General features: G+C 34.5%; 2 protein-coding genes across 7 annotated transcripts in view; one reads left to right on the forward strand and one right to left on the reverse strand.

Annotated features, from left to right (window-relative positions):
* Nucleotides 1-1,303: 1,303 nt before the first annotated feature.
* Nucleotides 1,304-25,783, reverse strand: part of PARPBP (PARP1 binding protein) — an 80,949-nt gene continuing 56,469 nt past the window's right edge. For 3 of the 6 annotated variants that reach the window (XM_057556981.1, XM_007165786.3, XM_057556982.1), the window contains 5 exons: nucleotides 21,799-21,982; nucleotides 18,626-18,804; nucleotides 16,252-16,333; nucleotides 4,716-4,851; nucleotides 1,304-4,241 (listed from right to left, as the gene is read on the reverse strand). In XM_057556981.1, coding sequence (XP_057412964.1) covers nucleotides 3,901-4,241; nucleotides 4,716-4,851; nucleotides 16,252-16,333; nucleotides 18,626-18,804; nucleotides 21,799-21,982 — 922 coding nt within the window. In that variant the 3' untranslated portion in view covers nucleotides 1,304-3,900. Of the gene's footprint in view, nucleotides 4,242-4,715; nucleotides 4,852-16,251; nucleotides 16,334-18,625; nucleotides 18,805-21,798; nucleotides 21,983-25,783 lie in introns of those variants that run through there. The other 3 variants (XM_057556983.1, XR_009009748.1, XM_057556984.1) reach the window with 3 other exon arrangements.
* Nucleotides 2,398-3,196, forward strand: PMCH (pro-melanin concentrating hormone). The gene is made up of 2 exons (XM_007165785.2): nucleotides 2,398-2,646; nucleotides 2,990-3,196. The coding sequence occupies exons 1-2, from the start codon at nucleotides 2,398-2,400 to the stop codon at nucleotides 3,194-3,196; spliced, it is 456 nt and encodes a 151-aa protein (XP_007165847.2).

A 25,783-nucleotide genomic window follows, 5' to 3' on the forward strand; every position in this document is an offset into this window, starting at 1 on the left:
GGAAAATCCCACATGCTGTGGAGCAACTAAGCCTGTGCACCACAACCACTGAGCCTGCGCTCTAGAACCCACAAGCCACAACTACTGAGCCCGCGTGCCACAACTACTGAAGCCCTCATGCCTAGAGCCTGTGCTCCGCAACAAGAGAAGCCACTGCAATGAGAAGCCCGCGCACTTCAACAAGGAGTAGCCCCTGCTCACCACAAGTACTGAGTGCCCACGTGCAGCAACGAAGACCCAACACAGCCGATTTATATGGAAAAGAAATGGACAAAAATAGCCAAGGAACTGCTATAGACGAAAAACTGGTGACTGAGTAGGGGGGCTGAGAAACTTGACTTACCAGATATCAAAAGTTATTTTAAAGTTGTAATAATAATACTGTAGATTTGGCAGTGGAATAGAGAGTTCAGAAAGAGACCTACACATGTATAGAAACCTAATATACTGCAGAGATGGCATTGCAGATTAGTGGAGACAGGATGAATTATTCAAGAAATATATAAGGACATTAAAAAAAAAAAAAGGTAATGAAGAACCTAGGGGCAAGACAGGAATAAAGACACAGACCTACTAGAGAATGGACTTGAGGACACGGGGAGGGGGAAGGGTAAGCTGGGACAAAGTGAGAGAGTGGCATGGGCATATATACACTACCAAATGTAAAACAGATAGCTAGTGGGAAGCAGCCGCATAGCACAGGGGGATCAGCTCGATGCTTTGTGACCACCTAGAGGGGTGGAATAGGGAGGGTGGGAGGGAGGGAGACACAAGTGGGAAGAGATATGGGGATATATGTATATGTATAACTGATTCACTTTGTTATAAAGCAGAAACTAACACACCACTGTAAAGCAACTATACTCCAATAAAGATGTTAAAAAAAAAAAGAAATATATAAGGACATTTGGAAAAAGTTAAAATTTCTTTCTCACACACAAGATTCTAGATGAATTAAAAATTTAAATGTGAAAGTCAAAACATTTAAACTTTTAGAATATATAGAAGTATGTTAATGATCTCAGGGTTTGGAAGGATTTCCAAATAACATATTATAAATACTAACCATAAAAAGCAAAAAAAAAAAAAGAAATTTAAACATTAAAATTAAGGAGTTTAGTTCACCAAAAGACACCATGAAGTGGTTCAAAAGATAATGAAGTGTGAGATGAAATGTGAGAAAAAATACAATATTTAAAACATATACAACTAACAAAGAATTAATATCCAGCATATATAAAGAACTCCCATGAATCAACAAGAAAAACCCAAACAATCTGATAGAGAAAAAAACAAATTTTTCTTTAAAAGTCATTTTACTTAAGCATATGAAAAGGCATCCAACGTCTTTGGTAATTAGAGAAATAAACAGTAAAAGCACAATAAGATACCCAAGTGTTAACTAGAACCTGGAGCAGTAAGAACTCTCATACCCTGCAGGTGGGAGTTTAAAGTGGTTACTACTATTCTGTAACCATTTTGGCATTAATAAAGCTGACATGTACATACTCCAAGACCCAGCAATTCCATAACTAGAAATATACCCTAGAAAAACTATTGCACATATATACCAGAAGACATATACAAGAACGTATTCTCTTACTCTACGGGGTCAACATTACAAATTAACTCTGAAATGTTTAATTAAAAATCATACAACATACTCATTATCCAAAATTAACATTTATGGAGCACATAAATATTCTCTTCATGGACTTCTTATTCATTAATTGCTAAACTCATTAATAAATATCAGTAATACCCTTTTGTAAATACAGAGATAAAACACACCTGACAGGTCAATTTTAGATATAACATGAATGACTTTTTGTTCATACTGACAGGCATATATACTTTAAACACCAAAGACTATTCCAAGCATTTATGGGAAAAAATACTTTCTGAAGATTATTTCAACTTCATCAGGATTAAATGTATTTAAACTTTGACCCTTATTATCCTGAGTGAAAGAAATAACTTTAGTTTTAATATTTTACTTAATCAGAAAATAAAGAGGAGGGAACAATATGAATAAACAAGAATATGGAGAGCCTGATGTCCTGTGGTCTTCCTTAATAACAACCCATTTTCAAGAGACTATAATCTCCTCAACAGAAGCTTTCTACCAAGGATCTTAATCAGATTCTGAGAAAATTCACACTCAAAATAAACAATACGCCACTAGAACCCAAACAGTGTTAAGTATTAGCAGCTATACAAAAAGTTAGCTTCTATCTAATGAGTCATTTTTAAAATGATGAAAGTCTTAAGTCTTTCAAGTGCTTTCTATTCAAGCTGGAAAATATATAAAGGTAGGAATCATTTACAAAGCAGGTTGAGAAATTTTACTTCAATTTACACATCCTTGTGTGACTCTATGCAAACATCAAACTAAGAATGGCAAAAATGAGTTTCTCTTCCTACATATTAATACTAACTTTTTCTTTGCTTTCTCAAGGTGTTTCGCCTTCAGCCTCCAAGTCAATAAGAAATTTAGAAGATGACATGGTATTTAAAACGCTGAGGCTGGGGAAAGCCTTTCAGAAGGAAGATACTGAAGAAAAATCAATTGTTGTTCCTTCCCTGGAGGAATATAAAAATGATGAGAGCAATTTCATGAATGATGAGGAAAACAAAAATTCAAAGGTAAGTGGCATTGTGACTTATCCTTTTTTTCAATGGAAATTTGAATGATTTTTATGAATCCTTTGGAAGTAAAGTCGATACTTTTATAAGCAGAAGTATGTGAAAAAAGTCACAATATGCATTAGGACAACTGATCAAATTTCCTACATACCAGGTTGTTCTTCCATTCTGGAAAACATCTCTTATTCAAAAGGTTTTTAATCCCTGAAAACCTTGTATCTAAAATATTTTTTAGAGTCAAAACAGTGTAGAGCATCTTTGATCAATAAGAATATTACACAATTGTATCATAGTTCTATTCCCAATAAGACAGCTAAAACACAAATCAACCTTTTCTTTACAGAATGCAGGTTCCAAACACAATTTCTTAAATCATGGTCTGCCACTGAATCTGGCTATAAAACCTTATCTTGCACTAAAAGGATCTGTAGCTTTTCCAGCTGAGAATGAAGTTCAAAATACTGAACCAATACAAGAAAAGAGAGAAATTGCGGATGAAGAAAACTCAGCTAAATTTCCTATAGGAAGGAGAGATTTTGACAGTGAGTAGTCTTTTTAAAATTCAATTCTTATATCTTAATACCATAAAATAGAACTCTGAGTTTAATTGAATTTGGGTCCAATCATGACAAAATCAAACAAGACCATGGTTCAATTTACTTGATATTAAGTGACCCCTGCAAAAGATGTGAAATTAAAAAGTATTTAATTAGTTACTATAATTAGTTATTAGTTACCATAATTTTGATTTACTCAGAATTAGCTATACTAGATCCATTCTTTCATTTCTAATCAATTTTGTGTGATACTAGTCCTTTAAACAATTTAAGCTTTTTTTTCCTTCAGTGCTCAGGTGTATGCTGGGAAGAGTCTATCGACCTTGCTGGCAAGTCTGATACCTGTTGGCCCACGTCATCATTTCAGAAGAAAACAAAATCATTTAATTGCCTGTGGGGAAAAATGCCCTTAATGTTACTATGACTTGTATTATTTTAAATGTCTGTTTTCAAAGAAAGTAGTATTAAGATATACCTAAATGATATGCTTTACCTGTGCATTAAACTTTGTGAATATTCTGCATAATTATGACTTACTAGTATTTTTTTAAAAATGCTTAACATGCTAACCTTACATACACTGCAGACCAAAATAATAAAGCACCATAATTTGCACCTTGATCTCTTAAAAATTAAGTAGATGCCTTTGGTGAATGGTTTTATATATACATAAATCTAAAGAACATAAAAGACAAATTCATAGTCTAAAAAACTGAGTTAACTTTGTCTGGCCAGTAATCAATTTGTCCTTGGCGGTACATTTGTTGCTTTTTGCAACTCTAACTAGTTTGCCATCTAATTTACTCTGCAAATTTTTTGATGCCTTAGGTATCTTAACATTTTTGTGTTGAGGTGGTTCGTTTCCATTATCACAGGGAATATTTTCATCATCCAAATCCACCTGTTTCCTTTTTGAACTTTTATTTCCTGTCTGACTAATTGATTTTCTTGCCACCTTTTCATTTTTACTTCTGTCCAGATGAACATTTCCAGAACTTGTTCCAATTGTTGGTCTTCCAACAGATGAATTTACACCTCCTGTTATGCAAGATGAAAAGAGGAAAGAAATTATATAATACTTAAAATTATTACACATGAGGATTTTACAAAAAACTTTTTAAATGGCTAAAGAATATTTTAAAACTTATGATTTACAATCAAATAATGATATAAATTACATGATGAACAAATACAGCTATATTACTATCACATTTCTTTTCATTTTACCATATCATTTTTCATCCCTACAAACAATAAATTTGCTTTGTCTGAATGCATAACACTTAATCCTTAAACGCTACAAGTTATTTCTTAAATACATTTAGTTAAATCAAACTGAGTCTTATTCCTATACATATATTTGTACTTAGATATAACTTTTTAAATAAACTCAGGTCTATAAAAATATAAACCTTTACATTGCAAAAAAAAAAATCTAGTTTTACTTAAGTTAAAACCAATTAGTACACTAGAATTGAATTGTTATTAAATTGCTCAAATAAGGTCAATTACCAGAAAGGTCATTTTCCATGTGAAGAACACACAAAGGCTTTGATGCTGAATTAACATTATTCCACTTATCCTTGCTTATCATGCAGTCATCTTTGTAAGTACAAGCAAACTGAGATCTAATTAAGGTTTGCTTCATCTGGTAACAGGAAGAAAGAAGAAAATATGCAATTTATCCTTTATTTTTATTTAGTTTTTCATATAGATAGAAATATACTCTGTAGTCACTGAGGTATCATAAAAATTTCCCTTAAATATTTCATTATCTGCAAGAACTTTTAATCCTTGATGTTTCATAGTTTGCAAACTCATTCATTGCTACAACTAGCATTTTTGTTCTTTTCAGTAATACTAGCTTTGTGTATATTTTTGATAATTTTTGTAAAAGCTTAGGAAAATCAATTATAAACTCTTCAAAGGCCTTTGTTACACATTCCTATGTCTGAGATGCTTTAGAAAGTGGTTTTATTATGTTTAGTAATGATATACATGATATATGTAATCCTAGAAAAATACAAGTTTTCCATCTTGAAGAATTACAGAGTACAACTCTTTTAGGAAAAAATAGCATATGGAATTCAAGAAATTAGAGAAATTAAGGAAGGGAGAAATGCTAGGATGAAAAAGAAAAATAAGAGAAGGTGAAAGAAACAAAGATAGGAAACTAACAAAGAAAGTGAAAGATAAAACAAAGTGGTGAATGAAAGGCATTATTTCTTAATTAAAAACATGAATATTTAGAAAATTAAGAAATATGATTTGATTATATCATTCTAAGAAGATGTGACCAAGTGATTTAATAGTTGAGTATTCAAAGTATACTCCTGTAATTATCTTCAAACATGACAAATAGGAGAAAATTAGAAAGCTAAATTTAATTCTTAAGCACTGAAAAGGATGCCAAGAAAGTATTTTTGGAAATGTATTCTGCAAACATAAAACCAGTGGCTGTTTTAGGGAGAGAACTTAATTTCAGAACAAAAGTAATCTACACAGATAATGCAAATTTCAACAATTGCAGCTGCTGTGTAATGCCATTTGGTTATAATAGGGAGATTTCTCCAAATAATTAGAAATCATCTCAAATCTTTTTCAGAAATAGACAAAGCTTATTTCAAATACATGATTAAATAAAGAGGACTTCAACAATTCAAAAATTAATACTTCAAAGTATAACTACATTATGCTGAATAATACTCACAGAGCATGTATTGATACAGTTCACGAAGTCTAAAACAGCATAACTCTATATTATACATTCAGTAATTATACACTATGCTATATATTCAGAACGATAACTACATTAACCCACTCAGATGTTTGCAGAGATACCAGCAGTGAAATCCACTGACTGTATTTTAGAAGAAATCAGAATAGTCTCCAGTCCAGCTGCTCCATAAAAGCAAGTTTTCTCAGGATGACAAATTTTATATCTTTCTGAGTAATGGTGTCTATGAGAGCCTCTAGCTCCCAGAGGACTAAAAGTTATATTTAATTTGCTTGAAGATGTAGACAATTAGAATTTATCTTCCATTTAAGCACAAAAATACACAAAATTGAAAAAAATGTGAAAATGTAAAAGATGAAAAACGATTTTTTTTAGAAGTGAAATACAGTAGGCTCTTGATAATGAATGGAGCTATAGCCCAATATCTTCATGAATCCACATGAATGCAACTACTATTATATAGTTTCTACCATGAGATGCCCTAAAATATAACTGAAGGTTTTAACTAGGCCTTTTTGGACTTTATTAATTCCATAAGTAGAGAATTAAAACAATTAATAAAGCTATTAAAATAAATTTTGTTAATAAAATAAACTTTATATTATATTACATCATATCATCACTGTAGTAAATTATCCAAAAACATTTATTACCATCTACAAAACCAATACTAACCGCTGACATCTTTTTATACATTTCTTTCATTTCGCCAGAGTGATTACTTATAGAAAATGATAAACTTATTGCTTATGGAGAGTTATAAAGAGTATGGTAAGGCCATGAAAGTAAATGGATGTTAAGTGGCTGGCAAGGATCGCTCCCGTAATATCCAGATAGTGATGGCACCTACAGGTGGCTTGGGGGACTAGAGCCTCCCACCACAAAACCTTCATCAGTACCACTCATAAAGCACGCTAAATAAAAATACAGTAATTATATTACTTAATACAGACAACTGATGCTTTCTCAATCTCATGCTGCATGTGAATAAAAATTTCTTTAGAAAGCTGGCATTTTTATTAATTTTAAACATACATCTGAGTAAAAAGCTTTCTTTGCTATGTAAATACAGTCGCAAAATAAGTTCAATAAGCCCTTCTGACAGCTAGATTTCTTATCCTTAGGCCCCCCCATAGAGAAATTCTCTAGCCCTTAGTGACAGTAGGGCAGTTTCAGAAAACTAGAGTTAGAAGGCAATGGATTCTTAAAATACTGATTATGGGTTGAGATGTGAAAGAAAATCAGTTAACCACTATATTTACCATGAAAAATATTATTTATAAACATATCAAAACACAAGAGAGAACCACAATGGTTCTATGGCAATCTTGGAATACTTACATCCAAAAGTAGTAACTGAGAGTAGTTATATTGAGGGTGTTTTTTTTTCTTTTTTGTAAAAGATTATATGTGCGTTTTTTCCCTGCCCTGTACAAAGATCTTTTTTATCAATTACCACTTATTAAGTTCCAACTATGTGACAGGCACACAGTATACTAAAGAGATTACTAGGATGGCTTCCATAATCACAAAGACATTCTACTTATAAAATTTGCTGTTGACACACAGCTGGAAGAAATAATAAATAAATTGGATAATAGAATCAAGATTGAAAAGATCTCAGAAGGCTAGAACCATAAGTAGAAAATAATAAGATGAAAATGAATGAGGATAAACAAAGTCCTGTATTTAAGTTCAAAATATCAATTACAGATGTACAGGATGAGGAGAACCTGACTTAAAAACAACATATGAAATAAAGACCTAGAGATTTTAACTGATCATGAACTTGACTGGAGCCAACAATGTGATGTCCAACTAAGAAACCCGCACAAAGAAACAAGATGATGTGATGGAAAAGGCATCAGATTTGCGGTCAAAAGACCTGGCTTCTAATACTGGCCCTATCACTTACTAAGTAGATGATCTTGGGTAAACCTCTAAACCTCTCACTTATCCACATATAAATGGGAATATTTACCTCATAGAGTTGTGAGGATTAAATGAAGTTAAAAATATGAAACAGCTATGTAACTCTAAAGATATATGTAGATACTATACAGTTATTAATGTAGTAACATATAAAGAAAGTACTCCTATAGAGTAAGAAATCTGTTGAATTAGGTTTCTCAGGACCTGGCCAACCCTAAAATGATTCTAGGAATGCAGCTCAAAAAATGAACTTACAATCAGCTTCTTCATTTTGGTTATTAAAACAATACAAGCTACATTGACTTGTATTTATAACTTAAAAGAGATTGCTTTTCCTTTGTTCATAAAAGTTGAATTTTTCTGCACAAGATTAGTGGCTGCATAGAATTGAGATTACTTCCTGTTGCAAATCTTCCAAATCTCTCTGTGTATTTGATTTGGAATCACAAATAAGCAAAACAATTCCCTTTTGAAAGTGCTTTTGAAGTACTTAACAACTAAGAATAATGTCCAGATTCATACATGGCTGTTAAAATCATTTTATGTTCAAGTCACATGAGAGAAAAAGATTCAAAGTTTTCCTTTGTAGAGTGATTTCCCCCCTTTGGAAAGATTTCTATCCACAGTAAAATTGCAATGAACTTCAAACTTGCCAAGAATTGGAAAAGTCCTTTTGCCACAAGCTCTTTTTAAATTGAAATTATTAGTAGGTTCCCAGTTTGAGGAAAATAGTACTTCACATAGGAAAGCCTGACTCCAGTTAAATTAAGACAAATGAGTCAAAATATTGAAAAGTCACAGAAACCTCAGTTAGCTGTATTAATAAGAAAATGAAATTTCTAAGCCCCCATTATAGCGGGGGCTATAAATTTTATCAACAAGTTTGGAAAAGGAAATTACTCAACATACCTATTAAATATATAACTAAAAAGAAATATTCAAAATTCACCTTTTCATTCTTACATTATCACATTTTCAAAAGAACAGAGATTTGCTACTCTTAATGGCATATGAATTTGTAAGTATATCAAATGATGACTATTATAATTACTATGCCTTCATTTACACTTTGGAAACAGCATAAACTTTGAAGTCTTACACCTGAATACAACCACTGCTCTGTTACTTACTAGGTATATGGTCTGGAAAATAAAGCCTTCTAGATTTCAACAAGGATTAATTGGAATGAGGAATATAAAATACCTAGTATAACACTTGACACTTAGAAGGTACGCAATAAATCCCAACCTCATTACTTCAGCCAAAACAAGTTCAAATTTTAGTTCAGACTAATACAAACATCCCATTTTCATTCTAATGAAAAATGCTGCTCATTCCCTTAAAGCCTTTGCTTAATGTCACCTTCTCAAAGAGACCTGTACTGATCATTCCCTTTAAAACCAAAACACACACAAAGGAACACACTCTCCTTATCCCCCTCCCCAGCTTTATTTCCCACCATAGCACTGATAACCTTCTAATATACCATATAATTCACTTGTTTGTTTTGTTTATTATCTGCCTCTCCCAACTAAAAGGTAAGCTCCATGAACAAAACCTTAGTTTGCCAACTGATGGCCTGCTCTGGCCCTCTTCATCACACAGGGTGAGGAATAAGTCCACAGGGACTTGGATATGCCCACTAGGAGACTATGACTCCTCCTTTTAGATCCTGTTCCAAGAACCTGGTACCCCAGAATTCCCTGCTTAAACTGCCTAGGCACTGGGCCAGCACTGGCCTCCTCCTCTAGAAAGGGCTGATTGTTTACGACAAGGGTGATAGGGAGTGGGATGTATACATTTCTGGGTGGAGTGTGTCTAAGAGTATGGAACAGAACCAGGATTAAAAAGATTGCGGGGGTAGACCAGGGGTTTCCATTTATGTTCTTGCACCCTAGTCCCACAAATATTGGGGGACAACTTGCCCATCAGGGCAGGGGTTTTTGTCTGTTTTGTTTGCTGATATATTTACAGTGCCTAGGACAGAGTCTGGTATCCAGGAGGCATTTAATACATGTTTGCTCAGTGCATTAATTAAGTAAAATTATAACACACTCTAACAGGTGTATGCAAGCAGAAGGTATGAGGGAACAGAAACCAAGAGTAAACAAAAGCTTGGAGGTAGAAAAAGCTGTACGGAGAGTAAAGAAACCACAGCACACAGAAATGAGAGTAGACTGGTAAAGAACAGTTAAAGCACCCTAAGGACAAAGCTCTGATATATCAATAGAAAAACAAGTACAGAGTAAACTCTACTCTGTTCAATAGAGTAAGAAAACCATTTGGTACAGAAACAAGAGAGAGGTATACACACAGTTACATCACATTTAAGTACAGAGAAGCGTGCAGCTGAAGTCCTTAAGCCCCATTATATCCACCATTCCTTTCAAGTTCTTAAACATCCCACCTTTCTTAGGTTCTCATGCACATATCCTTACAATAAGCCCCACAAAAAGTAACTGTTCCTTAAAACCACAAAAGCCACACCTTCCTTAACCTTGCCCCACATTATTTATTCACTTATTTTGTTCACTATGGAATGCACAGCCTCTTTATACTAGGTAAGACAATCTAATACTTTTTCATCAGGTTGTTTGCTCCACCTGAAATGTTCTCTTCCATCTTCTCTCCCTATTTAAATCCTATTTATTCTAATCTCTCATGGTCAGAGCATCATTTCCCCTACTTATTATGGGTCTTCAGTTATTGCATTTGTGTGTATCTTTAATCCACTAGAAATGCAACTGTTTAATATGCTGGCCATGTGTAGCTAATTAATTAAAATTAAATAGAATTAAAAATCGAGTTCCTCAGTTGCAGTACCACATTTCAAGTGCTCAAAAGTTACACGTGGCTAGCACCTACAGTACTGGATAGCACAAATTACAGAACATTTCCACAGAAGTTCTACTAGAGAACACTGCTCTGGAAAGAAGCTTTACAATCTATGTCCTGTGGCACATACATGAAGGGCAGATGAATTTTCAAAGGACTCAGGGACATTTTTTAGTTTGCTGTGTCCGTAATATTGGAACCCATATGCAACTGTACATTATTAAAGGAAACCACACATCTGTTCCTCACAGCTTCTAACTACTACCTGATGTGAAAGGACCAATTAAGCTTTGGAAAACATTACAATCATTATATCTTCAAATACTATTTCAATCCTATTTTCTCCTCTCGTTCTGAGGATCCAGTTAGGCATATGTTAGACATTTTCTGTGTCCTACTCTTCTCTTCTGCTTTTTTATTCTGTATTCTCTCTTTGCTTTAGTTTGGACTTTTTTCTAATGACTTATCTTCACGTCCACTATGCTACCTAATGCTATGTCTGGTCTACTATTAAATTCACCTAGGGACTTCCCTGACGGTCCAGTGGTTAAGACATTTGAATGCACTGAGTGCGGGTTCAACTCCTGGTTGGGAAGCTAAGATCCCACATGCCTCGGGGCCAAAAAAAACCATAAAAAAGAAGCAATATTGAAACAAATTCAATAAAGACTTTAAAAATGGTCCACATCAAAAAAATCTTTAAAATAAATAAATAAATTCACCTAATGAATTATTAATTTTAGATAATGTTTTTACAGTTCTGGAATGTCTATTTGGTTCTGATTTAAAATTTTTGATTCTTGGGAGTTCCTGGTGGTCTGGTGGTTAGGATTTGGCATTTTAACTGCCATGGCCCAGGTTCAATCCCTGGTCAGGGAACTGAGATCCCGCAAGCTGTGCAGCTTGCCAAAAAAGAAAAAAATTTAAAAAATTGATTCTCTGTTGGAATTTCCCAATTTTTCATCCATTTTGCCCTTTTCCTTTAATTACCTTTAAATGTTAAAAAAAAAATTAATTCCTTGTCAGCTGATTCCAGTAGCTGGGTCATTTGTGAGTCTGCCTCTATTGTTAGTTTTTTCTCTTGATTAAAGGACAAGTCTTCCTGTCTCTTCTCATGTCCAGTATATAAAGGAACTATAGAGGCTCCAGATGAAATCTTCTATCAAGAAAGGTTTCCCTTGTCTCTGTTAGGCAGACACAGAGAGGGGCTGATAACCGCAATGCCGCCAGGGACTGACCTGAGTCAAAGCTGGGTTGCAGTTGTCATAACTCGTATTTGACTTCTGGTTCTTAACCTCTTCTTCGGGAATGTCCCTCCCAAGCTTTCAACTGAGAGACTTGTGGATCTCTATCATCTCTGACCTGAAAGTCTGGGGGATTCAGTCTGTCTTTCAAAGGTTTTTACATTGTGTTCTTTGGTCCCCCAACCCACTTCATTTCCAAACGTGGCAAATATCTTGAGAAGGCAACAGCCATGTGTTTGAGCCAGGTCACATTCCTCAACAGGAGCCTTGTCTTCTGAGCTACTGCAAGACCACAGGTGATTTTAGTATACTGGATTGAGGCTCCTTAACCTCCCACTCAGCTCCAAAATTCAGCATAGGTGCCGTAGGTAGAAATAACTGTGCATTCAGAGCCACAAAGTTTCCAAATTGTTGCCAGCCCCTCAAGACACCAAAATATTTGTTAGTTCCTCTTTCCGTCAGTGAGTTCCTTTACATGGGCCAAGATCAATCCTTGGCTCATACCCAAAATTGGAAAAATAATCCCAGGGAAGAAAACTCTGATAATAGACTGTTCACCTCAGAAGGACTTTACCCTCTCCAGATTTTTAGTTTATTTAAATTGTTTTGCTTACATAGCTTTCTTATGCCTTTTAAATATATTTTCCCCAACTTATCTGCCTTTTATCTTGTTATTGTAGCAGAAATGGTGTCTTCCCATGATCGACTACATCCTAGTTAGAAACAGAAGCCTCCAAGTCTGAGTGATTTCTTGATTCTGTTTCCTCCTTATTTGACAGCATTTTACTTGCTCCTCAGTTACATTTTGAAGGCTGCATATTTTCTGTTATCCCTCATTTTTCTGTAGCCTGAAGAACGGTGGAGGCAAAAGTAATGTTCAGTTGAGGAGATAGGCAATCTGAAAAAATTTCTGGGTTGGTTCCTCACTTTCTTCTAAGAATTTATTATGTATTATATGTACTATAAAAAGTCCCTCTACTTAGAGGCTGTATTTCATTCAAATGGAAGAGGATCATTTGGATAATTTCCACAATTCAGTATGCAGCACTAGAGCCTTCACTGTGTCAATGTGTAAATCCGAGTTCATTTTCCACATTACTATGCAGTTGCCACTTCTACTATTTCTCTAAGAAGAAAATAAAAAGAACACACAGTTGGCTTCTCAGTTTTGGAAATATTTTAGTGATAATTCTCAGGACTTTGTCAACTCACTAGCACACTATGTGGAGACTGGGGCTAGATTAAGTTGCTAAATCATGTTGTGCCTTTTCCCTCTGAAATCTTCAGTTTCCTTCCTTGGCCATCATTTCTGAAGTTTATTGTATCCAATTAAATTATTTTCTGTTGTTTGCTCTTGGTGAATATTTTTGCTAGTTTTTGCTATTTTGTACTCATTTTAAGTATTAGGGGAAGGAAATTCTAATTGAACTCAATACACCATTTTATTTGGATATACTCAGTTTTGGAATACCCTAAAGGTTAAACATGGATGTCTAATTTTCCAACACCATGAGCACTGTACTGCCTGGCTGCTTATAATAGGTACCAGAGTTAGAGCCAGTCTATTTTTTCCAACGACCTATGTCCTAATTTTCACTGTCCCAACTATGCCAACTTTTAAAGATCTAGTATTTTTCTGATCCACTGACTTAACTTATTAAGTTAATGGTGATGATTATTCAGACATACATATAATACGGAGGAAAACACTAGACTCAGAATAAGGAAAAGATATGTATATACAACTTATCAGTTGTGTCTGAAAAGCAAAATACGGCTAAATCAAGCTGGAAGGAATAAAACTAATTAATTTACAGGGACCTAAGAAGGTAAATGTCTCCTTGAAAGATCTTATAATAAAAAGGTATGAAGGTACTTGCATAAATCGCTTGGAAACTGGGGTAAGAATGGGAAGAAAGCATTCTCTAAAGGTTCCTACCAAACCCATGAAGGTTCAGGAAGAACCTTCTAATTTCCTTCCCAGGGGAATTTATTTGACCACCATAGACAATTTTCCAAATAAGCTACAGTAGAAAATAAAACTTGAGCATTTCAAATGAGTTAATGAACACTTTCCAAAGTAGTTTCATAGGATTTGGGGATCAGGAGTGCCTATTTCTATTTATGAACAAGGAAATGAAAACCCAAGAAAAGTTAATTTGTCCCAAATAATAATGACATGGATATTTCACAATCAAGTATGATCTACAACATCAAAATTCTAGGTTCTCTAATAGTATCTACCTTTGTCTTTCCAAGACAGTTTTTCAAGTGTAGATCATATATCCTTTCCATGATTAAAAAGAGAATTAAATGCCAAAAGAGAAAAAGTAACAGGATAATAAGGTAACAAGCTGTTAAACTACTTTTCCATAGTTACTTAGTAGTAAATATTAGCAGCATTTTTTGTTATTCCAGCAAGTACTCGATCTGGCCATGGCTCAGCTGTATACCTGGCTAAACCAATTATTTCCATACTTTGCTTTCATAAAGAGTACTGTACTATAAAATATAACCATAAACACCAATTCCTTCCTTTCTCTATTGCCATTTAGTTTCAGAGCTATGTGGACTAAGCCAGCTCCACTATCAAGTAATGGAAGCAATGTAATTATAGTCTCATTAGTATTTATCCATGGCTTTGCACAATGGCATAAAATATTTCCTGGTAGTTATGATATCTTGGATACGGTGCTTTCTCAAGGATTTTGATCTCCTCATCTATAAATGAGACTGAATCAGATACTGTCTCTTCTACCTCCCAAAACTTTACAAATTTGTTCATAAATTTTACAGTAATTAGTTGACTCTTACCAATTTCTAAAAACACCTTCTCATTATTCAGACAGATCTTTTCATTTTGATTTACTTAGCTTAACAAAATATCCCAATGATCTTTATTTTTATTTTTTTAAATTTTTACCTGAATTTATTACATATAGAAGATTGCATAGGAAGATAACTTTTATCGTTAATCTATTAGGTTCCAGACAATTTTCTAAGTAGTTTACAGATATTTACTTCACTGTTTAATGGTAGTACTTGAATTTTTTTTTTAACATCTTTATTGGAGTATAATTGCTTTACAACGTTGTGTTAGTTTCTGCTGTATAACAAAGTGAATCAGCTATATGTATAAATATATCCCCATATCCCCTCCCTCTTGCATCTCCCAATGATTTTTAAATGAAAATATTAAAGTTTGTCAGTAGCCATAGCAAGGAAAAATTAAAGAATTTGTTACATTTCTGTTTCTAATCAAGTCCAAAGGATAGATGTTTTTTCAAAAATCTTACACCTTGACTACAAGTACTTAGGTTAATATAACAAAGAATTGACAAGTTTTTTCACAGAAAAATTACATAAAAATCAATGATGTATTCCATAGATGTTAACTACTAACAGCTACTAATAACCAATAAGAAGATAAGACTTATTCATCTAAATAAACTAAATGGATCTGGGGTATGTAGAAGAAACAGATAACTAAAGGCTTTGCTAATTGGGACTAACCTTCCAAATGTGAATATAAAGAACAAATTAGAGTTCTCAAAGTTATATCAAAAGATGAATAATTATTTGATAATTTAAGGATAATTGTAAATTTTACATGAAAATTTTGTTGAACAAATGAATGAATTCCCAACCATAGAACAGTGTCTGGCACATAGCAGATACCCAATAAATGTAGGCTGAATAAATCAATGAGTTAAAAACAAGCTTCTTTTTTGAAAAATAAGACCAAGAAAAAGTTAAGTGCCTAAAAACATGTTATTGACTACTTATAGGCACAAATGTTTCAAATGAGAACTGGGATACTCAGTTCAAACCAAGTGAAAATATAAAGAATAGCTCTAGTCAATGAACAATGTGAAATGTTCTCCTTGTCTCAATCCAAAATCAATTATATTCTGCCATATGTCTTCAGATGGGAACAAAACTGAAATTATATGGACTCTCAAGATTCAGTTTAAGATATTAGAAATGTAAATGAGAAAACCATGTCCTCTTTATTTTCCCCCTCATTCACTGAACACATATTTATTGAACACTTACCATAGCAGGTGCTTATTCCTTTCCTTCTTTTAGGTCCAAGGTATTGAATAAACCAGAGATAGATTAGACAAGATTGTATTAAAAGGAAAGTTTCCGTATGTCAACTGTCATAACTTATTTTCCATTTAATCCCTATTGTTCCATGTATAATGTATGTTTATAATACCCAGCTCAGCTTTATATATTTATTCTTCTAAAAGTAAACCGATTTTTATCATTTTCATGACAATACATTAAATTGTACCTTAATTGTTTTCTCTTGCACTGACATATGGATACGTTCCCTTAGGGGTTTCATCGATGAATTATTCACTTGTGTGGGAGATCTAGTCCAAAAAAAGCAAAAATTTATAAACCAAAGTAGCTTTTAAACTAGTTTACACCTCTCCGCTACCCAAAAGCAGTTAGAGAATAAAAGTTTATTCTGAACAACTGAACCTAGTTGCTTACAATACTATTTAAAAGTGTCCATATTCGTATTCTGAGAGTTCTAAATACTAATAATTTGCTTAATTAATTAATTCAGTCACTAAATATTTGAGCTTCTACTATATGTAAGGCACTGTATAAGATGTTGTGAAGAATAGAAAGTTCATTCATTCACTGGCTCTGAATTCAGGCATCTTGATCTAAGTAAGGGAAATAAGATATCCACATAACTAAAATTCAAAATAAAAAAGGACAGATGCCATAGCAGGGAAATTCAAAAAAGAAAAGCATAGTTTAGAAATAGGAGGGTCAGAGAAGACACGATAGAGAAGGAGACACTGGCAATTTGGAGCCAGACAAACATGGATTCCTCAGTAAATTCCTTTTTAGCTTAATAGAGCCAGAGTCATAACCCCTTTGAGTCAAAAGGCCATTACATAAGAATAAAGGGGGCTTCCCTGGTGGTGCAGTGGTTAAGAATCCACCTGCCAATGCAGGGGACATGGGTTGGAGCCCTGGTCCGGGAAGATCCCACATGCCTCGGAGCAACTAAGCCCCTGAGCCACAACTACCGAGCCTGCACTCTAGAGCCCGCGAGCCACAACTACTGAGCCCATGTGCTACAACTACTGAAGCCCGTGTGCCTAGAGCCCGTGCTCTGAAACAAGAGAAGCCGCCGCTATGAGAAGCCCATGCACCGCAACAAAGAGTAGTCCCCGCTCGCCACAACTAGAGAAAGCCCGTGTGCAGCAACGAAGACCCAAAGCAGCTAAAAATAAATAAATTAAATATATAAATTTATTTTTTAAAAAAAGAATAAAGGATAGTCTATTCTAAGAAAGACTAGTTTATAACCCTACACTGACTTACATTCATATACATTGTCCTTAATTTTATCATTTCAATGCAGACCATTAAAAATATACTTTACCATGGACTGGTACTTGTCTGCACAATGACAATTGAAAATGCTAAGGTAACTATAAACGTGTTTGGCCACATGATTGAGTATAGAAAAATACCTCTTTAAAATGGATGTGGGGATTAATTTTATTTAGAAAATCCTACAAACACAAAATAACTTTCTCTAAGAAAATGACAGAATTCAATCTAAGAGAAAATCTAAATCATTTATATTTCTACCTAAAAGCAAATATTGTTAAACAGAAGTAAGTTGACAGGAGGAAAAAACAAAGGTTCATTTTCTTTATACTCTTTTCTGGGATTCCAACACAGGGTATAAGTAAATCATTGATAAAATAAATTTTCACTGCAAAGGAATTAGAAGACAACACTGAATGATAGAGCATTATAAAGTTTCTCTTTAAAGAGAAAAGATAGTGAAGCACAGGAAACAATCATAGATAGATATGAACAATTTTAGACTAAAATCAGATTTCTAAAAAGTAGCTCAAGCAGAAAATAGAAAAGATCAAACAGGACAATTTTGTAAAAATCCTCCACAATGTAATAATACAATTTTAAATGGTTGTTCTAAAATTTTAAATGTTCCTATAAATGAATGTTCATTAATTAAAAATATCACCAACTCAGTGTTTGACTGAATTGTTGTTAAAACTGGTGAGTATCAATGTCTTGCACAGAATACTAACAGTAATTTAGTATTTTCTTCATAATGCGATGAAAAACAAGTAAATGTCAATTCCAGTGTTAAGTCTGGTGTATACCAACTCTCCTATTCTCAGGCAAAATAGCACAATCTTTGGAGCAGAGACCTCAGGTTCTGGAGAAAGACACCTTTGCTGCTTGCTAACTTAGACAAATTGCTTACTATCTCTCTCAAGTCTCTAATTCTTCACTTATAAATTGGGGATACTACTAAAAGAGATTGCTGTGAGGGCTGATATAAGTGAAAGCATTTAGCAAAGTTTTTGACACAAATATCTATACAAATATTTCCAAAGCAAAAAACAAGAACAAAAAAACAAAAACAAAAAACACCAGTCATACTCTCACAAAATATTACTTTTATATATAACTCCCTCACATTCAAATGTTCAATCTCCCTTTAACTAACTTTTGTTTTTTCTCTTCATACTTTTCTGTAGTTCCCAAGTTTCCTAACCATAGCATGTATTTCTTTTATAACAAATGAGGTGTTTTTTTCAAAAATTTCCTTTATAGACTTAAGTTAATATTCACATACATATAACTTCCACATTACTTACCTAAAAAGTGTAAGAATAGAAGTTCCATTATGATGAATTGTGTTTTCATCGTCATATAAAAGCTCTGCTTTGTTTTTGGTAGGAGCACTGGCTGCTTCTTCATCCAAAAGAACTAGTAAAGTTTTCACAGTATCTCTGCCACAGTATGCAGTGCCATGGTTTATGGCATGAGATTTTGGCTAGAACAAGAAACAATTTCAAATAAATGTAATAATCACCCCAGCTGGGTCAATCAGCCACTCTTTTCCATTTCATGTGCTATTGTTCTCCTTCCTCTTCTATTAAGCTATTAAAAAATCAGCCATGAGAAGTGGCTCTAAGGCATGTGAATATTTATCCCTCAAGCCATAATAAAATCAATCTTATGAACCTCCAGAAGCACAAAAAATATAGAAAATAGTATCATCAAAGGAAGACATTACATTTTCGTCAAAATAACATTAGGCTTTAAGTCAGAAAGTTTAGCTACAATCTATGTGATCTCAGCCTCGTGACTTAACCTCTTTGTATACTGATATTTTTTCTCTCTTATACCAGAAGTGAGATTCTGGCGATCTGAATACCAACCCCACAGATGAATGTAAAGATCTACTCAAATGCAAAAATAAAAAAACTAGTTGACCTTCATTCATTCAGTAATCACCCATAAGCACATACTAAGTCCCAAGAATTGTGTTTGAAGCTAAGGCTACAAAGGTAAAAACTAGTGCCTCAAGGAACCCGTAGGTTCTTTTATAAAATAAATAAGTAACCAATAATGGCATTACAGACTGCTAAGTGCTATTTCCTTTTTTTTAAATAAATTTATTTATTTATTTGTTTGTTTGTTTTTGGCTGCATTGGGTGTTCGTGTCCGTTGCTGTGTGCGGGCTTTCTCTAGTTGCAGCGAGTGTGGGCTACTCTTCGTTGGAGTGCGCAGGCTTCTCTTGTTGTGGAGCACCGGCTCTAGGCGTGCGGGCTTCAGTAGTTGTGGCGCACGGGCTTAGTTGCTCCACGGCATGTGGGATCTTCCCGGACCAGGGATCAAACTCGTGTCCCCTGCATTGGCAGGCGATTCTTAATCACTGAGCCACCAGGGAAGTCCCCTCAGTGCTATTTCGAAAAGAATGTATAAATTGTGCAGTGGGAGCACACCAAAAGGTCATGATCAATTTACCCTGGGATCAAGGATGGCTTCATAGAGGAGACACAAAGGGGTAAGAGAGAACATGGTATTTTCAGAGACTACATGGCATGAAATGGCTGAAGAACAGGGTAACAGAGAGGGAGTCATGTGAGATAAGCCTGGGAAAGCATTGTATATCAGACAAAGAAGTTGTAAGTCAATCTGTTACAAGGTTAAAATCTCTTCCTTTATTAAGCAAGGAAATAAAATGATACTATTTACATTTAGAAAAATGACAGCAATGATGGAAATGTGTCAAATATTTATATTCCAGGGTAAGACTCTTATTAAATCTGGAGACAGGACCACAAATTAAGAGACTGTAATAGTCCAGCTCAGAAATGAAGAAGGTAGTAGCAGTGAACTAAAACAGTAGCTGTGGAGATAAAGAAAAAGCAGATTAAAAGGGGGAGAGCTGGAAAAACTTAGTAACTAGATAGAAGAATAGGGAAAATATATGATAAGATAATATTACACATAGACACATGTAAGAACAAACTCTGATGGCATTTCTGGCCGGGTTCATACCAACTAACCAGTTGTATGTGCTGTAAACCTCTGGGAAAGTTGCTTAACCTCACTGTGCCTCAGTTAAATCATTGGTAAAATAGGGATAATGAGAGTGCCTAACCCATAGGGTTGTTGGACATTGTGCTTAAATATCAGAGTCGCCCTTTTGAGGGCATCTGTTATAGTTGTACCACTTTCCTCAGGTTTCATCAACATGGTCTTGGCCTCCTTTCTCTACTTGGCTGACTCAGGCTACCAAGTGAACTGTAATGTATAGCTACACCAGAATTTTAACAAATTGCCTATCACAATCTGGTGCTTGACATATATTTTTCATTAGTACCAAAGAAGTCCATACTGTTTAATACTAACTTCATTGAGAATTACTGATTCGTATTTTTCAAAGATGTCTAATTTGGTTGAAAACATAAAATTAAGAACCAGGTTGTCTGCATCTTTATTTCTTGTCACAGGAAATGGGAGAGATTGGTGCTCTTAACTATCTGAGTTGTGACAGTTCCTGATTTATACTTATAATAAAACCTGGTTGTCATTTGAGCCAAGCTGTCATAGGAAGTGTTAACACACATGAAATATGTGGGGAAATAATTCAGAATCTCCCCCATGTCCCGCCTTCAAGTTAAACTAAAAACACGCATTGTTATAGAAAATAGTGCCTGAGGGCTGCGGAAAAATAAGTGAATCATAAAAATTAAGCAAAAGTCTTTCTTCATACACGGGCTATCACAATTATACCTAATAAAAAGGGGATTTTGTTACCTGAACAATTAAACTGCAACAAATGAATTACTATAACACGTACTCCAAAATTCTGTTCTAGAACTAAAAACATGGTAGTCAATTTCTCCTATAAAACTATAGTTTTAATACTTTATAATGTCTGACTATCTATGTAAGAAAAACAAGAAAGAGGTAAATTTTCTGGAATATATAATTAAACAATTACTAAGTATAGGAAAAATTCCTAATGTCTGCAGTAAACCGGCAATGGAGGTAGTAAAAAGAGATCATGGAAATAGAAAAATTCTATAAAAGAAAAATAAACTGCTGAATAGAAACTATTTCTGCTGTTGTTCTATGGAGTGCCTAGTACTGGGGTCATAACCAGAGACACCAGACTCTTATTTTATACCTGATTAAATGGGAAAATAATTGTTTTATAAAAATAATTATTGAAAAATATGACAAAACACCTTAATATGCATCAAGAACTATAAATTTCTAGTGCTACAAGGGATACTGAAGATTATCCAATGTGCTTCTTTAACAAACAGAGACAATTTGGCTCATAGAGGTTATGATTTACCCAAGTCGAACATAATCCTGCATAATCTATTGAGAAACTTATATTTTCAACATCTTATAACAGAGGAAACACATTCTTCTGACTTAAGTAGCAATTGTAAACCACTTCTACAGCAAGTAGAAGATATAATGTTTTGTACAGAAGGATAATGAAAAATAAAAACCTCATTACCCGTGCAGGACTGATGTCAGTGGTACTAAGAGCTAAATCTCCTTGTTGAGAATTGATAATACTTTTAATCCTCAAATCCAAATCTTGAGCAACTTCCTCTACTGCTTTATAAAAAGGATCCCTGCTGTTCTGGCCTTTAATCAGCTGCATCTTTATCACTGAGAGTATCCGACCCCCTGCAATACTGAAAATAGAAATAAGATCACTTTTATAATAGTATTAGAGATATCAATATGCTTATAAGCTTGAAAATATAATTCTCAGAGTTAATCAACACTTTTCAAATAATATGGCTTTAATCTTAGAAATCAAACAGTAATACATTTAAGAAAAGGATGAGAACCATTAGAAACAAAATTTTAAAGTTTTTCTAAAAGCAAGTTATTTCAGTAAGGTAAGTTACTTCTTCCTTGATTTGAAAGCTAGGGGAAATAATTTAGTTATATATGATATATGATAAAAGATTCAGATGCAGTTATATACATGCAATATACTTCAAATACATACCTTTAGGTACAACTAAGATAACATAAACTACCTCTCATTGAATACCTAAAATCCTACATAACTTAATCTTTTTTTTTAAACATCTTTATTGGAGTATAATTGCTTTACAATGGTGTGTTAGTTTCTGCTTTATAACAAAGTGAATCAGCTCCACATATACATATATCCCCATATCTCCTCCCTCTTGCGTCTCCCACCCTCCCTATCCCACCTTTCTAGGTGGTCACAAAGCACCGAGCTGATCTCCCTGTGCTATGTGGCTGCTTCCCACTAGCTATCGATTTTACATTTGGTAGTGTATATATGTCCATGCCACTCTCTCACTTCATCCCAGCTTACCCTTCTTCCCCCTCTCCATGTCCTCAAGTCCATTCTCTAATAGGTCTGCATCTTTATTCCTATCCTGCCCCTAGGTTCTTCATAACCTTTTTTTTTTTTTTAGATTCCATATATATGTGTTAGCATACGGTATTTGTTTTTCTCTTTCTGACTTACTTCACTCTGTATGACAGACTCTAGGTCCATCCACCTCACTACAAATAGTTCAATTTCGTTTCTTTTTATGGCTGAGTAATATTCCATTGTACATATGTGCCACATCTTCTTTATCCATTCATCTGTCGATGGACACTTAGGTTGTTTCCATGTCCTGACTATTGTAAACAGAGCTGCAATGAACATTGTGGTACATGACTCTTTTTGAATTACAGTTTTCTCAGGGTATATGCCCAGCTCTATTTTTAGTTTTTTAAGGAACCTCCATACTGTTCTCCATAGTGGCTGTACCAATTTACATTCCCACCAACAGTGCAAGAGGGTTCCCTTTTCTCCACACCCTCTCCAGCATTTATTGTTTGTAGATTTTTTGATGATGGCCATTCTGACCGGTGTGAGGTGATACCTCACTGTAGTTCTGATTTGCATTTCTCTAATGAGTAGTGATGTTGAGCATCCTTTCGTGTGTTTGTTGGCAATCTGTATATCTTCTTTGGAGAAATGTCTATTTAGGTCTTCTGCCCATTTTTGGATTGGGTTGTTTGTTTTTTTGATATTGAGGTGCATGAGCTGCTTGTAAATTTTGGAGATTAATCCTCTGTCAGTTGCTTCATTTGCAAATATTTTCTCCCATTCTGAGGGTTGTCTTTTCATCTTGTTTATGGTTTCCTTTGCTGTGCAAAAGCTTTGAAGTTCCATTAGGTCCCATCTGTTTATTTTTGTTTTTATTTCCATTTCTCTAGGAGGTGGGTCAAGAAGGATCTTGCTGTGATGTATGTCATAGAGTGTTCTGCCTATGTTTTCCTCTAAGAGTTTTATAGTGTCTGGCCTTACATTTAGGTCTTTAATCCATTTTGAGTTTATTTTTGTGTATGGTGTTAGGGAGTGTTCTAACTTCATTCTTTTACATGTAGCTGTCCAGTTTTCCCAGCACCACTTATTGAAGAAACTGTCTTAGCAATGAATTTGGTAAAGTAGCAGGATACAAAATTAATGCACAGAAATCTCTAGCATTCCTGTACACTAATGATAAGGTTACATAACTTAATCTTTAAACCAATTCAATAAGCATTATTACCCATAAATTACAGATGAAAAAATTGAGTCTCAAAAAGGTTTAACAGCTTGTCCAAGAATACACAGTGTTTGTTCTGGGCTAGGAAGAAGGTGATAAGGAAGGAGACTGACCTGAAATACATGATAATGCACTCTAACATGAGAAGGGTTATTATACGGAAGAGGAAATTAAACTAGTTAATACTAATCTAAAGGAAACCAGAGACTGGACCAATTATGGCCAACAGACAAGTATTTTTAAAAACATGAAATCAACTGTTTCTTTATACTGAGCCTGAACCTCAATGAATTTGGGTTGCAGTTCCTGCTCTAGAAGGCTGACCTAAAACCAATGTGAGAAGGAGGAAGGATTTTGGTCCATTACAAGGAAGACATTAAAGGTGTCCAACAATAAAAGAAGGCTGTTTTTTGAAGTTAAGAGATCTCCATCCCTAGAGGTATCCCTGGAAAGGCTGCACAGTATCTAATGAGAAAGTGGTGTGGTCTGGCTATGGAGTCAGACAACCTAAGCACACATCACAACTCCCTCACTTTCTACCTTGAATATGCTATTTAACCACTCTGTGACTTTTACAGTAGCCTAAAGGAAATTATGAATAGTTCTCATCCTCACTGCCTTATTGCCAGGCTTTATGTTTTAGGAAAGAAGCCAGGTTCCCTAACGACACTGGAAACATGATTGTTCATATACAAATAGCTTGTCCAAATAGAGAAGGAAAGTTAGAAGAAAACTGCAGAGAGTGCATTACATCAGTATCTTCCAAATTTGCCTGATCATCAGAATCATACTCAGCATTTGTTTAAAATATCAGCTCCAGTGAGTACACCTCCACCTGGAGGGCAGGCCAGCTCTAAAAGGGAGAAAGAGGCTGAGGGAACCATACCCAGTTCTTTTAATCTTACCAGTTATGAGTCGGGAGGAACGAATGAAGGGTAGGGAGAGAAATGTAGTGTTTTGTGGAAGAAGTTCGTCCACATGGACACATGAAGCCAGAGAAAAAGGAGGTCCCCTCACTAATAAATGGGTCTAAAATATAGGAGGTGTAATGCAAATACTAACAATGTAACTGGTTAATATCTGAAAGGGAGATTAGTAGATTAGTCTCTGCTGATACAAAGAACTCACTCAATGATTTGCTAATTTCAGTGCATTGTTATCCTTCTTAGGGGTATAGGGGCTCACCTATATGTCATCTGCTGAGCTTGATGTGGATTATGGCCAAACAGCCCTATGTTAGAGTCTGGCCAGAGCACATATAATAAAAAGGGCCTGATTCGTGAAAAATAAAAAATAAGTAAAAAATAGAAAATAAAATAAAATAAAATATCAGCTCCAGATCCCATCCTACTGAATCACAATCTCCAGACAAGGATACTAAATAGCTGCATTTCTTTTGAAGATATCACAGGTGATTCTTATGACTAGACAAGCTTGGGAAACATTTCATGAAAAAATTAGCTCCTTGAGAAAGGAAACATATTTTACTAATCATCATACAAACTTGGCACACAGAAGAAATAATTGATATCTCTACTGAATAAATGACTGCTATCACACATAACAGTGTGAAGTTTTTACTTGTAAGATAAAAGATATGTATTTTACCCTTTTTCATATTATTATTATTATTTGCAGTAGAAAAGCACTTAAGAGTTTCAACTTACACTATGGCAGACTAGTTACTTTAGGGGAACATTCCACTAAGCTTGGTAAGAATCGGGGGAAATCTCCAAGTACCACCCAATTTCTTCCCTAAAAAATTGACAAAAGCTGGAATGGAAAGTTGGAAGCTGTGAGTGGTAAGCAGGATGAATGGGGGTTTTCATGAAGACAAAAATCTCTAGTAGCAACATGATCAGGATGCAAACCCTGAGTGGGAGAGAGATTTCCACACTGAGTCTGAAC

The sequence above is a fragment of the Balaenoptera acutorostrata genome, chromosome 11, assembly GCF_949987535.1.
Source record: "Balaenoptera acutorostrata chromosome 11, mBalAcu1.1, whole genome shotgun sequence".
Taxonomy (NCBI): Eukaryota; Metazoa; Chordata; class Mammalia; order Artiodactyla; family Balaenopteridae; genus Balaenoptera; species Balaenoptera acutorostrata.